At 36.6% G+C, this 18,326-nt stretch overlaps 1 protein-coding gene across 1 annotated transcript in view; it reads right to left on the reverse strand.

Moving 5' to 3' along the window:
- The window catches only part of SCLT1 (sodium channel and clathrin linker 1), a 194,831-nt gene that overhangs the window by 78,947 nt on the left and 97,558 nt on the right, over positions 1–18,326 (reverse strand). Inside the window, exons 10-12 of the mRNA XM_040966760.1 lie at positions 16,284–16,374; positions 11,795–11,886; positions 741–918 (exon numbers count right to left, since the gene is read on the reverse strand). Coding sequence (XP_040822694.1) covers positions 741–918; positions 11,795–11,886; positions 16,284–16,374 — 361 coding nt within the window. The remainder of the gene's footprint in view (positions 1–740; positions 919–11,794; positions 11,887–16,283; positions 16,375–18,326) is intronic.

The following is an 18,326-nucleotide window of genomic DNA, read 5'->3' on the forward strand; positions in this document are numbered from 1 at the left end:
AGCTGGATTTAAGTCTGTCAACTGAGTAATTGTGTAGGTTATAAAGTGTAGTTATAGATGAGTAAGTTTCACCTGGTTCAACTAACTAAAATACATATATACTGCACTAAAGTACTATAGCAGATTAAAAAAAAAGATTTATCTTTTTATTGGAAAGGCAGATTTACAGAGAGAAAGAGAGACAGGGACAAAGATCTTCCATTTGCTGGTTCACACCCTAAATGGCTGCAATGACCAGAGCTGCATCGATCTGAAGTCAGGAGTCAGGAGCTTCTTCCAGGTCTCCTATGTGGGTGCAGGGACCCAGAGTTTTGGGCCATCCTCTACTTCTTTCCCAGACCACAAGCAGGGAGCAGGAAGAGAAGTGGAGCAGCTGGGACATGAACTGGTGCCCATACAGGATCCTGGGTGTGCAAATTAGGATTTAGCCATTAGGCTACTGCACTGGGCACACTTTAATAGTTTTTAAAAACTATGATTATAAGAGATAAAAATAAGTTATCTAGGGAATAGGAATATGAAATAGTTTCATACATATATTAGTTTTGGGAGAGAACTGACATTTGACCATATATCATTAGGCATTCCATTCAAGAATACATTATGTCAACTCGTTGTGAGCATAGCAATCTCATTTTAATGCATTTATTCTGCAGTTACGGATTCCACTACTGTTAGGTCATATGGGGAATAATATTGGGCATCATATTATTAGTGAACTTGATTAATAATTTTCTTACCTGATTTTTTTGAAGGTTAGCTTCTTCTAAGAGTTGCATGCTATTTCTGGCTCTTAGAATAGCTTCATAGTTCTCATTTTCTAATTCACTGCACTTTGCTTGTAGCTCTCTCGTCTGTTTTTCCAGATGTGTTTTTTCTGCTCTTAACTGATTGGCTTCTTCAAGTGACACACATAATCTAAAAATTAGATAATCACAATTAGCATGCTCAGAGAGGCTAAGCATTTAATAAAAGGTCATGTGGCTAATAAGCAGTAGAGTTTAGAACATTCTGGATATTTTAATAGCTATTACTTGCTGTGATCTCACTCTATTTTATAGGTCCTTACAAAGTACCGAACAAATTCTCCAAGAATGAGGTTTTTCCCCATATGGTCATTTTTTCTCCTTTCAAAATTTTTTTATTTATTTGCAACACACACACACACCCCTACACACACATATGTGATTTCCAAAAAATAAAAATTTCTCTCTCTATATATAGGTTAGGGTTAGGGCTATACATATGTACAGAGAGAAAAATTTTTTATTTTATCATTTTGTATTTAAATGTTATATACTATTCATATATCAATAATATATTTTATTTATATATAGATAATATATTTTTAAAATTTTATATATATATATATATGCATGTATCTATGCAGAGAGAGAGAGAGAGAGAAACAAGAGCAAGATCTCCCAACTGATGGTTCTTTCCAAATGTCTACAATGGCTGGACTAGGTCAGACCAAAGTCAGCAGCCAAGAATGTAGTCTGTGACTCCCATGTGGGTTGGGAAGGACCCAACTAATCAAGTACCCACATATTTAGCTGCCCAATTATTTACTGTACCGAGGTTTATTAATGTTGTACTGGTTTTGATAAGGTACCATTTTTCATTACCTGGGTTATTTCTTTGTCCTCTTGCTGGCTTTAACACTAAACTTCACCCTGCTAGATACTCATATTTTTATTGTTGTTATCTTCTTATTTATGGTTGTTGATCTTTCTCCACCAACATCTTCATCTTAATTTTGAAAGAGGTCATCTGTATCGTTTCTTTCTTCATATCTTTGTTCTAGTTCACTTATTCTGTGTTTTACGAGTTTTTCTTGGCCTTATACTTTAAAAAATATGTGAGTCTCTGCCTTGTAACGAAATGCAATACTCTCATTTTAATGTAATGATCTGTATGCTTGACATTATCCTTATCACCTTAATTAGGCCAATGCCCTGTGGTGGAAAATGAAGCATGCTCTGCCTCCTTCACATTTTTCACCCTGGACATGTGACACTTGACTTAACATCAGCTCATCCTTTCCCCTTCTCCATGTTCTCCTGAGAGCCAGACACAGCAGGCAGACTAATGAAGTGTGTATATGTTCTTACCGTTATGAAGATACTGCTACATGTTCTACAGTCGCATCTTACAGCACTTTCTGTCAACTTGCTAAAATTGAGCCATGTTTCCTTTTTATAAAAATAACAGCAAGGATAATAAACACTTGTATAGAATTCTCTGTGCCAGGTACTTCATACGTATTGGAAACATAAATCTCAAGGTCCTCAGCACAACTAAAGCACAGAAAGGCTGAGCCCAAGGTCTTATCCACCCAAGTCGTGGGCACAATTAGAGCTTGAGTTCAGCTGGTCTGGGTTCAGAGTCATTATTGATAACAAAATGCTACACTACCAAATATACGTCCTTTTAAATTAGATCATCTCCAAGATCTATAGCTGTATACAAGCTGTCATTCTAAGCAGAGCTGAGAGGGAACAGACACACTGTCATGTGAAATATTGCTACCATAGACTCTTCAGTTTCTACAGGGTACTCAAAGGACTATTGCATTATTCCAGGGAAGAAGACTGACAGATCCTACTGTGGATAAATAGGTCCGAGAAAAAGGACCCTAAGATTAAAGTACCTGGGCATTTCCAGAAAAAACATGAGCCTACTGCTACTGCATCAATGTAATATTATACCCCTTCCAAACTCCAGGCTCCCTTACATCCATCCAGCATGCCATTAGCTTTCGGTAGATTCCTAAAAAAAAAAAAACTATGAATAACAGATTCCTTAGGCAGACACAGCTTCCACCAGGAAGAAAAGAAAAAGTGTAAACAAGGAAATTCTGGAATTATGGTGAATTTAGGTTGGATATGACAGTAGGTTCAGTCCTTGAGAAAAGCCTAATTTGGAGCAAAGGACAAAGAGAAAAACAGACATTTCCAAGATAAGAATTGAATTGCAATGGCCCAATGCAGGGAACTAAATTGAAAGGGATTTTAGAGCTCTCGTGGAATATTTAGTAATAATCTAATATTACACACATTTATAAGTTCTTACATAAATAACTAAAATAAAGATATAATAAATTAACTTTTTCTTATAATTCTTGTTATCCTATGACTTTTAATGATGTGCATATAATTCCTTTCATAAAAATAAAATTGAAGCCAATTTATAGCAATTTAACATATATATAAACTGCCATTTAGATAACTGATACAATACTTTATCCTTTCATTTAATTGTTAAACCTTTTTTAAAAGCTGTATTTATTTTTATTGGAAAGGCAGATTTACAGTGAGAAGGAGAGATAGAAATATCTTCCATCTGCTGGTTCACACTTCAAGTGGCTATAACAGCCAGAGCTGAGCTATCCAAAGCCAGGAGCACATTCTTGGTCTCCCAGGTGCGAGAAGGACCCCAAGGCTTTGGGCTGTCCTTGACTGCTTTCTCAGGCAGGGAGCTGGATGGGAAGTGGGAAAGCAAGAAATGAACCAGAACCCATATGGGATTCTGGTACATGCAAGGCAAGGAGTTTAGCCAGTAAGCCACTGCGCTGGGCCCCCAGTTTTATTCTTCAGGAAAGCTTTGCCATTTGAGGTCTTCTGTGTTAACAGGTGATTTTTTGCATCATCTTCCAGCTCTGAGAAGAATGTTGCTGCGATTTTGATTGTGATTGCATTGAAACTGTATATTACTTTTGGTAATATGGACATTTTGATATTGATTCTACCAATCCAGGAGCATGGCGAATTTCTCCATGTTTTTAATGCCTTTCACTATTTCTTTTTTTTGTTTTGTTTTGTAATTTTCATCATGGATGTCTTCTACATTTTTGGTTAGGTTTATTCTAAGGTACTTCGGGTTCTCCTCCACTATTTCAAAGGTAACTATACTTATGAGTTATCTGTGTATACTATGGCCATCAATTGATGTTGATACTCTGCTACCCTGAAAAACACTTATGAGTTCCAGTAGTCTCTTGACTAAATCTTTGGTTTTTCTATGTAGAGAATTGTGACATCTGAAAATAGGAATAATTTCAATTCTACACTTCTGATTTGAATTTCTTTTATCTCTTTTTGTAGTCTAAAGGCTCTGGTGAGGACTCCCAATAACATGGTGAATAGCAGTGGTGAATGTGGACATTCTGTCTAGTTTCAGATCTTAGCGGGAAAGCTTCCAGGCATTCCCCATTCAATACAATGCTGGAGTTGTGTTTTACTGCTTTGTTTTAGCTTTGGTTGTGTTGTAGAATGCTCCTTCTATGTCAATCCTCATTAGGTTTTTTTTTTTTTTATCATGAAGTGGTTTTGGATTTTATCATGTATCTTCTTTGTGTCTATTGAGATGATCACATGATTTTGATTCTTCAATTTGTTGATGTGGTATATTACATTTATTGATTTGCAAATGTTAAAACAGTTCTGTATGCCAGGCATAAAAGCCATCTGGATCAGCTTAATGATCTATGTCTCATTGGATTCTGTTGGCTAGTTTTGTGTTTAGAATTTTTGCATATACATTCATTAGGGTTATTGGTCTTTAGTTCTTTTCCTCTGTTGTGTCTCTGTCTGGCTTTGGTATTAAGGTGATGTTGGCATTAAAGAAAAACATTTGAACGATTGCCTGCTATTGTTTCGAATAGCTTGTGGAAGTTGGGTAGGGTCTTCTTGAAACATTTGAAAGAATTCAGCAGTGAAGCATTCTGGTCCAGAGCTATGCTTTGTGGAGAGGGATTTAATTGCTGATTCAAACTCCCTCCCAGTTATAGGTCTGTTTAGATGTTTAATTACCTTGAGATCCAGTTTTGGTAAATTGCATGTGTCCCAAAACAAAACAAAACAAAACAAAACAACTCTATTTCTTCTAGGTCTTCTGATTTGTTGGTATATAGTTTCTTGTAAGAATTTTTGATTAATCTATGCATGTCTGAAGTATCTGTTGTTATGTTTTGTTTTCTTTTTCATCTCTGATTCTATTAATTCATATTTTCTCCCTCTTTTTTTTCCCCTGGACTAGTTGGGCTACTGAGGAATTTATTTTGTTGATTTTCTCAAAGAACTAACTCTGATTTGTTGATCTTATATACTGTCCTTTTGGTTTCCATTTGGTTTATTTCCTTCATTATCTATTTCTTCTTTCCTGCTAATCTTGGGGTTGCTTTGTTGCTGTTTTTCTAGCTTCTTTAGATTCATTGTCAACCCATTTACTTGGTGTCTTTCTAGTTTCTGGACAGGGGCACTAACTGCAATAAACTTTCCACTTAACACTGCCTTGACGGTGTCCCACAAGTATTGAAATATTTTTTGATGCCTTCATAAATTTCAACTGATTTTAAAATTTTGTCAAATAGATTTTTTATGTGTGTATTGAAATATCTTCATATTCAATCAAAAAGAGTTTGTTTATAGAGTTTGCTTATAAAGAAATTCTGGTCCAGTCTACTTGGGATTCTGTGTCCTTACAATGTTTGGCTCCCCATTTCTTTTTTTAAGTTAGGGAAGTTCTTTATTATATATCATTAAACAAACCTTTTCACCCTGATTCTCTTTCCATGCCTTCAGGAAATCCCACACCTCTTAAGTATGGTCTTTTGATGGTGTCGCTTAATTCTTGGATGCTTTTCTTAGCTCTATTCAGTTCCTCTTACAGTTTCGGGTTCAGCTTTGTCATAGGTGTCTTTCAGTTCTGAGATTCTTTCTGAGATCTCTCTCATTTTCCACGGACAGTGAGGCTTCTCACTGAATTTTTTTTTTTGAAAGTTTGGGTCTACTGTACCATTTTAATGAATGAATTAATTAAAATTCTAATTCTTTTTACTATTATAATTTTATGATACAGTTCCACAGGCCCTGGGATTTCCTTTATCTCTTCTTCTATCCACCCCCTCCCCCACTGTGTTCCCCTATCTCATTAGTATAGTATGGTTCTTCATACACAGTCATATGTCCATCATTGTGGGCATGAACAATGGCAGAGTCCAGCATGCTACTATCAAAATATAGTTAACAGTTTCATTGGGACTCCATTTTGAGTCCAGAAGTAGAGATGCATATTGCATTGTGTTCTCACATGTAGATATGATCATCTCCATTACACAGTTACAATACATCCTTTAAATGAAAATCCACAATACAAAATCAACAACAGGAAGAAAAAGAGAAATATACAATGCCATGAAGTTAAATTACATGCTGCTAGGTATGATAGTCTCCATTACAGCTACTATACATCCCCTTAAATGAAAAGCCACAAAACTAAATCAACAATAGGAAGGAAAAAAAAAAAAAGAAATTAACAATACAATGAAGTAACATGCTACTGAATGACTAATGTGTTGCTGAATGAAAATCAAGAACCTTCTTGCAGAAAATGATGCCACTTTACGATCTATGAGTCAGTGAAGAATTTAATGAGAAGAAAGTGTTTTGAAGAGATGATACTAACAACAAAAAAACCCATCAAAATCCATGAGATACAGTTTCCGCTGATCTTTGTTGGTGAGATATGTCTCCTGTAGACAACAAATGGATGTTTTTTAAAATCCAGTCTTCTAATCTATGACATTTGATTGGTGAGTTAAAACTGTTTACATTCAGGGTTAATATGAATGGGTGGTACTTTGGTCCTGTCATTTTAGGAATGGGTTGTTCACTGGTTTAGTCTTCTGTTGTCATTTTACTGGGATGTTCTTCCCATTTACCTTTGGTTTTGGTGGGTGCTATTCCTCTTCACTGTCAAGAGAACATCTTGAAGTATCATTTATTTGTAGGGCAGGTTTGGAAGAAGCATATCCTTTTAACTTTTCTTTACTGTGGAAGAATTTTGTTTCATTTTCAAAGTCAAAAGAAAGCTCTGCTGGATATGTTATCTTAGGCCGACGATTTTTTTCTTTTAGACTCTGGAATATGTCACTCCATTCTCTTCTTGCCTGTAGAGTTTCCTGTGAGAGATCTCCTGTGAGTTTAATTGGCATTCCTTTATATGTCAGTTGATTTTTTTCACGTGCACATTTAAGGATCTTTTCCTTATGTTCAACTGAAGAGAGCTCGATGATCATGTGACTTGTTGAAGATTGCTTTTGGTTTAGCCTGTTGGGAGTTCTGTGCCCATCTTAGATGTTGTTTCCTAAGTCATTCTCTAGATTAGGGAAATTTTCCTTTATTATTTCATTAAATGTATTTGTAAAACCAGCTTTTCTTTCTGTAGCTTCTGGGACTCCCATAACTCTTATATTTGGTCTTTTAATAGTGTCTTTCAATTCTTGAATATCTTTTTTTTTTTTTTAGCTCAATCCAGCTGTTTTCAGCTTTTTGTTTGTTTCCCTCTGGTGACAGGAAATTTCTCCCAATTCTGAGATTCTTTCTTCTTCCTTTTTCATTTTACTTTGGAGACTCTCTACTGTACTTTTGTTTCACTGTATTCTTCATTTTTGAGATGTGTCAGATTTCATTTGATTCATTTCCAGTATGACATATTCCTTAAATTCCTTGAACATCTACTTTATGTGCTTGTCATTGCTGATAAGAAGCTTTATAACAAGTGTTTTGAATTCTGTATCTCACATCTTCTTGATGTTTTCCTCAGTTAACTCTGAGCTTGGCATAGGGTTTTGCTCCTTTGCAGGGGAGTCTTCAGCAATATTCATTGTGCCTTTGTCTCTTCTTTTGCTCTTGGTCATTGTACTTCTGGTTATCAGATTCTTCTCCTTGGGGAAGGTTTCTAAGCTATGTCACCCTCAGGTCTGCAGTTAGATTATACTTATTGCAGTTGGTACATGACTCTTTGTTTGCAGTCATTTGTGCCACTCCTTCCAGGGAGTTCCAGGTCTGGGTTCTTATGTTAGACTTGCTCCATGGTGTCCGTAGCCTCAGCTCCTGGCTGACCACTCTCTACCTCCTGTGATACCATGCTGAGGCTGCACTGTTGTCTGTACAAGCTTTCTTCCACTTCTGGTTCGAGCAGTTTCAAGTATTAGGGAGACACCAGGTGTCCTATATAGCTAGGTTGTTGGTGGTGGTGATCTTGCTAGAACTTGCTGGCTGTTAGGTCTATGGGCCACATGGACCTATTTTGTATGATGCCGTAGTCAGTATTATTTTCCTGTGGAACCAATGCAATTCTCACCGAGCTCAGTGCATGTGCAGCTTACTGTCATTCCTGCAGTCTTAAAGCCTTTGTTACACTGTACAAAATGGCACCTGATGTGCCACCACTAGGGTTCTTGATCTGCTGGCTGTCAGGTCTGAGGGCTATCAAGAACTGTCTTGGGTGGAACCTGCAGAATGCCACGTTGATGCAGCTCACGGAATCAGAAATGAGTTCACTCCCAGCTCAGTGCATGCTCACTCCTGTCCATAGCCCTTGCTCCTTAAAGAAAAAGGCGCCTGATTAGGCTCTAGGGGGCCGACTGAGTTTTGATATCTACTCTGTTCTTGTACTGTGTGGGATCTGCTGCTTTGTCTCTGCTCTTGGTCAAATCTAACAGAGCAGCAGGATGGGTGGTTCTTTCTCTGGATTCACCAACTGAGCCACTGGTAGATGTCTCTTCCTACCTAGTTGCTGGTGGAGTTCCGATCGCCATTTGCTGAATGCTGCTGGGGTATCAGTCACTGCAACACCACACCGTTGTGCCCGCTGCTTTCCTATGTCTGTCAGTCTCCAGGTACTCCTATGCAGTTGCTCTGTCCTCTCCTATTTCCTGGAATGTGTCCTCTCTGGTTCACACTGGCTAATACTTCTCTGTCTGTTTAAATGTGTCTTTACCCTATTCCGCCATCTTGATTCTTCTCACTAAATTTTTAATTTGCTACATTGAATTCTTCTTTTCTAATAACCCAGTGTGATTTTGTTTCACTGTTGCTATTTCCTGAGTCACATATTCTTTAAATTCCTTGGACTCCTCTATGTGTTTCTCATTGTTTTTAAGAAGATTTATAATGATTTTCTAAAATTCTTCATGTGGCAGTTCTTCGATGTTTTCCTCAGTTAATTCTGAGATTGAAATAGTCTTCTTACTTTGGGGAGAGCCAGCAGTAACCTCATTCCTTGTGCCTGTGGTTTTTCCTGTTTGTCACTGAAACTTTGATTAGTAGAATCTTCTGCTTTGGGCCGGTTTCTGTATTGTCCACAGGTTTACAGGTCAATGCTACCAATACTGTTCACCTCCTGCTCAAGATTCCAGCAGTATCTGGGATTAGGGAAGACACTAGCTGTGATTTTAAACTAGATTACAGGGCTTTCAGTCACATCAATTACATGGATTTTTTTTTCCCTCTCCTCTTCTTGCTAGAACCTACTGGTAGTTAGCTCTGGGAGCAACCTGAATCTATTTTGTATAAAGCACTTGTGATAGTAAGTTGGTATAATTTTCCTGGTGAGACCAATGCAATGCATTCATCTGGAAATGAAACTAGAAAGGCTTCATATTTGCACAGTTCTCTGCTATTCCTTTCAGGGGCTTTCCCACAGAAGTCAATACTGCTTCGTATATGGCACTGGTGAGTTCTGGGCTGTGAAATCCATTGTTATTCCACACTGGTCCAAAAGGGTTCACCACTCTACTTCTGTTCATGATAGGATTAAAAATTGGCAGGATCTGCAATTCCACATCTGGATTCCCCTCCTGTGTTCCTGGTGATTTCCTCTACCCAGCTGACCACCAGGGGAGGTCTGATGGCCACTGAGGTATGTGTTCAGCCACTGTGCTGTCTCTGTTGCTTCCTCATGTCCTGGGGTCTCCAGGTGCCCTTCTGCCATCAGCCTTTCCTCTCCTATTTCCTTGGATCATGCTCTCTCTACTTGTTTAATTTTTACCCTATTCTGCCATGTAGGGCAGTCAATTATTCTCTCTTAAGTGTGCTTGTTTGTTCTCTTGCTCTCATCCTCCCACCCCCCGCCCCAGAAACATACACACACACTCACTCACTCACTCACATCATGAAAGCCTTGATTCTAAAATATCTTCAATCCAGAAAATGAAAATTTGCTGAAGAAGGAATAAGAAAAAAGAAGAAGAAAAAAGGCAATATGAATTTTGAGTAAGTACTAGATTATTTGTAAACTTGGTGCATTTAGTAAATTAGGGTGCTATCTCAAGCATCAACTCAGCTTGACGCTCATAGTGGCAGTCAACCAAGAGTCAATTATAATGTCAAAAATTCTTTCCCTGAGCTCATGCATAATGAAAGCCAAAATGCAGCAGGAGTGATGAAGCAAGTAAATTATGCCTATTAATAACACTTAATTGTACATTTTAACTTATCTTTCAAAAGTCTTATTTTAATTTGAAGTGCCCACTGGTGAATTTTACATAATGATCAAAATGCATGACACAGGGAACTTCAGGACATCCTTTGCATTATTAAACTAAATATGTGTTGTGTAGCTTAAGGGCTCTTCTTTGCAAATATCTATAGTGTGGCTTAAGGCATTTTCTCTGTCATCCCCCCAGAGATAAAGATCAAGCATCACCAAATATTGTCACAATTAAGAGATCCAGCATCTAAAACATGGATCATACATGGTAGATGCTCAGTAAATGCTGAATAAATGATGCTTCCTCAGTGAATATGGAATTCTCTCTTAAGACAGTATTAAAGATATTTCTGCTTATACTATGTAGAAAAGCATATATTTCCAACAATCTAATTTTCAACCATGTTGGCAGGATCACATATAGAAAAAAGGGAAAACAAACAAATAAAAACAAAAAACCAAAACCAAACAAAAATAAGCATTGAGGTAACAAGTTTGAGATACCAGTGTTCTATAATCAGTGGTTTGCAACTGTGATGGCACTGTCATTTGAGATGCACAGGGGACATTGTAATGGTTACAGTGCTGGGTTCTGGACCTGGAGTGATGGTTCAATTGGCTAATCTTCCCTGTGCAAGCAATGGGATCTTGTGTGGGTTCCAGTCTGTGTCCCAGCTGTTCTACTTCCAAGCAAGCTCCCTGCTTGTAGCCTGGGAAAGCAGAGGAGGATGGCCAAAAGCTTTTGGTCCCTGTACCCACATGGAAGAATCAAAAGAAGTTCCTGGCTCCTGGCTTCAGATCATCTCAGCTCCAGCCATCAATGCCATTTGTGGACATTTGTGGAGTGAACCAGTGGATGGAAGATTTTTTTTCTCTGTTTCTTCTTCTCTCTGCAAATCTGCCCTTTCCAATAAAAACAAATAAATTTTAAAAATACAAAAATATTAAGAGAACAAAAAAATCTGCCTTTCAAATAAAAATAACATTAATGCCAATTATTCACATTTTAAAGCCTTGACTAGTTTTTTTAAGATTTATTTATTTATTTATTGTTAAAGATTTATTTTTTATTTTTATTGGAAAGGTGGATATACAGAGAGGAGAGACAGAGAGGAAGATCTTCCATCCAAAGGTTCACTCCCCAAGTGGCTGCAATGGCTGGAGCTGTGCCAATCCAAAGCTAGGAGCCAGGAACTTCCTCCAGGTCTCCACACATGTGCAGGATCCCAAGGCTTTGGGCCATCTTCAACTGCATTCCCAGGCTACTTGTAGGGAGCTGGATGGAAAGTAGAGCATCCAGGATTAGAACCGGCAACTGTATCGGATTCTGGCGTGTTCAAGGCAATGACTTTAGGTGCTAGGGTATTGTGCTGGGCCTGTGTTATGACTATAGTTTTGTTATATCAATATAAAATCAGTATACAATTTATATAAAATAAATATTAATAAACTTATGCTCTGGGCTGGAGTATCTTTGCAGGCATCTAGACAAAGCTAAATACATTGGCCTATATACCTTGTTTCTAATTGCTTTATGCTGGATTGCAACTGCTGTAAGCGCCTATCTGAGGCTTCCTCTCTTCCTTGGGCAGACATCATATCTTCCTCCTAGAAAATAATGAAAATGAAAGCTTACTTCAAGGATGTCATGACTCAGTACACAATCATATAGCGTAAAACAATTCACACTACACATTTACCATGTTGTTAAGATTCTATTATATAGTTTAAAGAGGAATCTCTCTTTGGAAACAAGCCATACATGTGAATAAAAGGGGGGACATAGATGGACCATCAAAAGTATATTAGACAAATATCAAACAGTTTTAGCATATAGGTTCCTTCTAACATCTCAAACCATTTGTATCTTGCAAGTCTAATAACAAGAATTCTAATGATGATAGCCTTCTTACGGATTATCCATAAAATTAATCACAAATTTCTCCTTTGCCACATGTTGCTTTGAAATATATTTATAGCTTTGATTTGTATAATCTTTCCAGAAAAAGTGTTGTTCATTTTCTCCTGCTTGCTTTGTATTAAATCATTGATTTTCATGATGCCATTTTAATGCCCCTGTGCCTGTACTATAAGAAATCATTCTCAGTATTTATAACAGATATCATAATATGTATGTGTAATTTATACTAATTTCTTTCGTTAGCATTTAATTAATTCAGTGAATCAGTTAAAACCTGCAACTATGTTTTTCTATTACAACAAAGGTCCTTGATGCTTTTGTTACCAAAAATTACATTTACACAATTTACAAACTCCTACATTAGCGATTAAGGTTCTTCTATAAGCAGATATAGAAAGAAATTGAAAGCAACTAAAGAACACAATTCATAAATTTTTGAAATGTAGATCTGTTGGGAGAAAATTCTCTGTTTTGTTTATTCGAAAGTTACCTTTGGCTCTCTCTTTATTTTTAGAGGATAGTTTCACTACAGACAGAAAGATACACAGTTAGAGACAGGTGGATGTATTTAACAGGAGATATATATATATATAATTGTAAATATTTCTATAAGTAAAATAATATACATTAAAATATATATTACTGCATATTTATATAATTACGCATAATTATATATGACTCAAGTTTAAAAAAAACAAGCTCATCTTTAGCTCATTATTTTTTGCATTAAAAACATCTGCTTGAAAGGAAGAGCAACAAGGAAAGAGAGGGACAGATAGTGAAAGGAAGAGCTATCCCACGTTCTGGCTCATTCCTTAAGAGCCCACAAAAGTCAGGGCTGAGCCAGGATTATGCTTGTTTGTTTCATTGAAGCAGCTAAGAGTCAGGACTTCTAACCTGCCTATCATTTGTTGCTTTCCCAGCTACATCAGAAAGAAGCGAGACTGGCAGCTGAGCAGCTAGAACTTGAACTGGTACTTCAACATGGGATGCTGGGAATCACAGGCAACTGCTTAATTCACAAGAAACCACTGGCCCATTTCAACATTTTTTTTTATGAGAACTTTGTATTCTTATAACTGTTTATCTACTCAGACCATTTTTTTCTGTTTCAAATTTCTCTCTTCATAATTGGCTATCAGTGTCATAAAAGTATGATTAGAAATGTTTCCTTTCTGTTCAGCTACGTGGGCTTCACTGAGATCCTTCCTGTTAGTTTTCCACCAATGCTTTTAGCTACTGCTAGTTTAATGTGTTTATGTTCCCACCAACTCCCTTCTGCCATTTCAGCTTCATTGGTATTAGAATGCTTCTTATTGTCTCAGAGATCTTTGAGGTCTTGTTCATTTTTCTTCAGTCTTTTAAACTGTGGTTATCGTCTGTCTTTCTGTCTTTTCTTTGGAGAGGAAAATTTCTGCTGATCTGTTAATTATTTTTTCTGTTTTTCCAATTTACTGTTCAGTACACTTAATGACATCAGAAGCACAGTTGCTCTATTTATCTTCATTGGAAAGGGAGATTTACAGAGAGGAGAGACACGTGTGGTTCACTCCCCAAATGGCTGCAATGGCTAGAGCTAAACCAATCCAAAGTCAGGAGCCAGGAGCTTATTCCTGATACCCTACAGGGGTGTAGGGTCCCAAGGTCTTGGGCCAATCTCTACTGCTTTGCAATGCCAAAGCATGGTGTTGGCTTGGATGCGGAGCAGCTGGGACATGAACCAATGCCCATATGGGATCCCAGAGCCTGGAGGTAGAGGATTCATCAGGGAGCCATTGTGTTAGTCCCAATAGCTGCTACATTTTTAAGTTCTAGAATTTCCATTTTAAAACTTATTTTATTGTTTTGATCCAAAATATCTCTAATTGATTTCTTAATTTAATCTAAGAACAAATTTTCTTTTTTTTAAAACAATGATTTATTCCTTTATTTTAAAGCCAGAGTTACCCAGAGAAGTAGAGACAAAGCAAAAAGTTCTCCACCTTCTGATTCACTCTCCAAAAAGTCACAACAGCCAAGGCTATGCCAGGCTGAAGCTAGGACCCTGGAACTACATCAGCATTGTCCTTGTGGGTGCAGAGGTCCAAGGACTTGTGTCATCTCCATGGCTTTCCCAGGCATGTCAGAAGGGAACTGCATGTGGAACAGCCAGGACCTTATGGTGTCCATAAGGATTGCCAGTGACTCAAGTGTTGGCTTAACTCCATGTGTCACGAAGATAGCATTGCTTGAAGATTATTTATATATGTATATTTATAAAAATTTATTCATTTATGTGAAAGGCAGCGTTACAAAAGGACAAAGACACACACACACACACACACACACACACACACACACACACACATACACTTTCCATCCATTGGTTCACTACTCAAATAGTGGCAATTGCTTGCGCTGAGCCAAGCCAAAGTTGGGCTTCCTCCTGACCTTGCACATGGGTGGCAGTGGTCCAGGGATCCAGGCCATCTTCTGTTGCTTTCTCAGGTTCTTTAGCAGGAAACTGGATCAGAAGTATATATCCAAGATATGAACTAGTGCCCACAGGGCACTCTGGTGGCTTAATCTACTGTGCCACAGCATCAACCCCTCTTGAAGGTATTTAATAGCTGATTTGAGGCCTCTGGCTTAAGATCCAACAGTTTCTATTGATTGCACAGCTCAACCTCATTCTTTAGAAGTATATTCCTCATATTTTGTAGTCTAGTAATTTATGGTTCAAAATTGGAAAATGTGGCTAACTACATTGCAATTATTGTATATTTTGTATTCTAAAAAGATTATAGCTTTTGTTTGTTTAGTTCAAGTAGGCAAGTATTTTACTTGAGTTTGAACTTTGAAATCTGTTCCCCTCACAGTTGGTATCTGTGATAAGTTTTTATGGTTTTCTGTTATTTTCTTTTTTATAGCCAGTCTTCTAGAGAAAGATCATCACTTGATGATCACTTCAAGATTTGGCAAAAGTAGAGTTTATCCTCTGAGATTTTCTTGCCTTTAGTACTCCCTGTATTGTTAAGCCAATCTTCCAGATTTGAGACCTAGCCTTTGACACTTAAAGCGTAAGATTTCAATTTCTGCTGCTTCAGTTGTCCAAATTATGAAAATGGCAAACTTAAACACTAAGTTGTATGAGTTCAAAAAGTGTGTGCAAAATAGAATAAAAAGCTGTATATATTTTTGGTATAAAAATTATGAAATTCATGCAGAGCAGGCACTAATGCCCAAATCCAATATCAAAGTGCTGACTGGTCCTTGCTGCTTCACTTCCAATCCAGCTTCCTGCTAGTGTGCATGGTAAGGCGGTGAATGATGGTTCAGGTACCCGGGCCTCTGTGACTCATATGGGAAACGCGGAAGCAGTTCCAAGTTCCTGGCTTCAGCCTGGCTGAACCCTGGCCCTTGTGGCCACTTGGGGAATCAACTAAGAGACGGATGGATTGCCTCTCTCCTTTTCACTTTGCCTTTCAAATAAATAAATCTTAAAAAATTTTAATATGAGACAAGTATGTAAAAGTGGTAACAAGTTTATGTGTGCTGATTCATCTCTTCTGTATACTTTTCTGTGTTAGTTGAAATATTTTAACAGAAAGAGACAAAAATCATCCGTTTTTCATAATTGTTTATGGCAGGGCTCGTCTGTTTCACAGATCTATCAATAATTATAATAAAAAATATAATCAAAAGCCAGACTTTTTGTTGACATTGTCCTGAAATTTCTCAATTATATATAAAAGAAGGAGAGGGTCTATTATGCCAATATTTTCAAAAATAACATTAAAGTACTGTGTTAAATGTTTCACGTCCATCGACATATAACCAACGAACCAACACCTGGCCTTTCATTCACCTGATTAGGCTTGATGATGATGATGTCTTGAATTAGGCTCAATTGGCAGTACAAAATATGGTTTTATAAAATTATTCCCAATATTATTATTTAGCTTACTGTTTTTTATTTCAGGAGCAATAAAATGGTAAGTTATTTCTTAATCACTCCCTTTAATACCTAATTAAAATAAATCAACAATAAAAATATGCAAAAAATCAAGCAACAAGCATCGAATTGCTTAGAAATAGAAAATACCGTCTTTTGCATTTGTCCCTGAAGATCTTCCGTCACTTTAGTTAATTCTTCCACTTTCGCTGATGCAACTCTAAGATCTAACTTGGCTTTCCTGAAAAAAACAAAGAAAAAAAGTAAATTAATGAACAATATTTTCACAGACAATGAAAAATCAAAATTAGAAAAGACAGTTAAATTTGTTTAGGACCAGTACTAACTCTTGTGTATCTAAATATGGATCTGAGGAACAAATTTGGAAGCGCATGTGGAAGAGCATACAGGAAATGCGCTGCTGAATAGAGACATGTGTGCAAAGCAGGAACCAAGAATGCTTTTATTTGGATAGATAATACTTGGCACAAGTAATTCAATGAAAAACAACTTTATATTCTTAATAAATTACCCAGCAACATTTTTTATGTACTAGGTAGAATATCTTTTGCCCATAATTTTTTGAATTTATCATTAGAGAAAAACTACCAAATCTTTGAAAATAAACCCAAGTTTCGCTGCCTTATCACCAGGAATGTATGTTATGTCACCACTTAATAAAATGAACAAGACATTTGTCCCATAATAATATCATTATTCTTCAGAGATTGTGATTATAATGGACAATAGAAGCATGTTTTTATTATCTTTTTGATACACCATAGAAAACAATTTTAGAATAATAATAATATGGTTTTATTAAAAAGAAGATGTTTTATATCATACAGATTAGCCAGAAGCTTGAACACAGAACACTGCTGTTGTTTACACAGAACATGCATGTTCAGGAAAAGGCTACTTTAGACAAGAAGCTGTCCACATTCACTTCATTATATTTTATGTATGTATTTAGAAGGAAATAATAATGTGTTGGACTCACAGAAGCTATCTGATGCAAATTAGGAAACACTAACTCATTTGATTTTGACTCTTTAACAGTATTCGTAAATACACCACTTCATAGTATAAAAAATACATACCTAAAAATATCACTATCTTATAATCATGTTAATTGACAAAGTAACTGTGAATTAAATAATACTATTACATCCAACTGAAACGCAAGAGAGTGAGACTGATAGAGGCTTAAGAGTTTACCAAAAAAAAAAAAAAAAAAAAAAAAGCAAAAAACCACCAAAGCTGGTATTTTAAAGTCTTTTACTACAAGAAAATGCTTTGCTTTGCTTTAAATAAACAAATCCAGATTATAAAAACACCAAAAACGCCAAACAAAACATTTTCTTTACTTGCAAAATGATTCACCAAATCATGAAATGAAAACAAACTAAAGCATGCAAAATCTACCTGAATCTCAGAGAAAATTTCAGGAGTACATCTATCATACAAAGGAGTCTATCAGTTGCAAAATCCTACATATTTAAAACAGAAAACTTAAGTAACAAGATATTGAAATCATGCTAGTAAAACTGACAAAGTATAACCACAGCAATCTGGGTTTTTACCTTCATAAAATTATGTATAAAATATCATAAATGATTTAATTCTTGTTGTTTCATGTGGTTGCCAACAAGTCAAAATAGATAATGTACATTCAAGTGCTCATTAAACTATAAACAAATACATGAATGTAAGATCACATCTCGCACAATCAAGGAGATACACAGTAAGGTCCTGGCAGGAGTCAGGAAGCCACTCTACCACTAAGTGTAATGTGGCCTAATGCAATTCATCCAACCGCGTTAGATGTTTTCAAAGCTCTCACAGCCAATAATAGGGAGGGGAATTAGGTAACCTAAGGTAAAAAAAAAAATTCTATAATAGATCCCTAGACCCCTCCTTCCTTTCTACCAAATATTCCTGAGCATACTTATGAACTGTCTCTCATATATCCCACTTCCATTTGCAGGGCTGAATGGTATCTCCATCAGCACTCCCAGAATTATTTACGTTTGGTCTCTTTAGCTGATTCTATCGAATGCATCCCTTCTGTTAACATGAAAAGCTACTCAGTAATGAAAATTCCTGTTTAAAAGTGATTTCTTGATTCTCTACTTGTTTTGACACAAAATCTATACTTCTCTACTTGGCATGTGAGGCCAGTCATAGAACCTT

This window comes from Ochotona curzoniae, unplaced genomic scaffold (assembly GCF_017591425.1).
Source record: "Ochotona curzoniae isolate NIBS_2020 unplaced genomic scaffold, NIBS_Ocur_1.0 scaffold_4506, whole genome shotgun sequence".
NCBI classification, from domain to species: Eukaryota; Metazoa; Chordata; class Mammalia; order Lagomorpha; family Ochotonidae; genus Ochotona; species Ochotona curzoniae.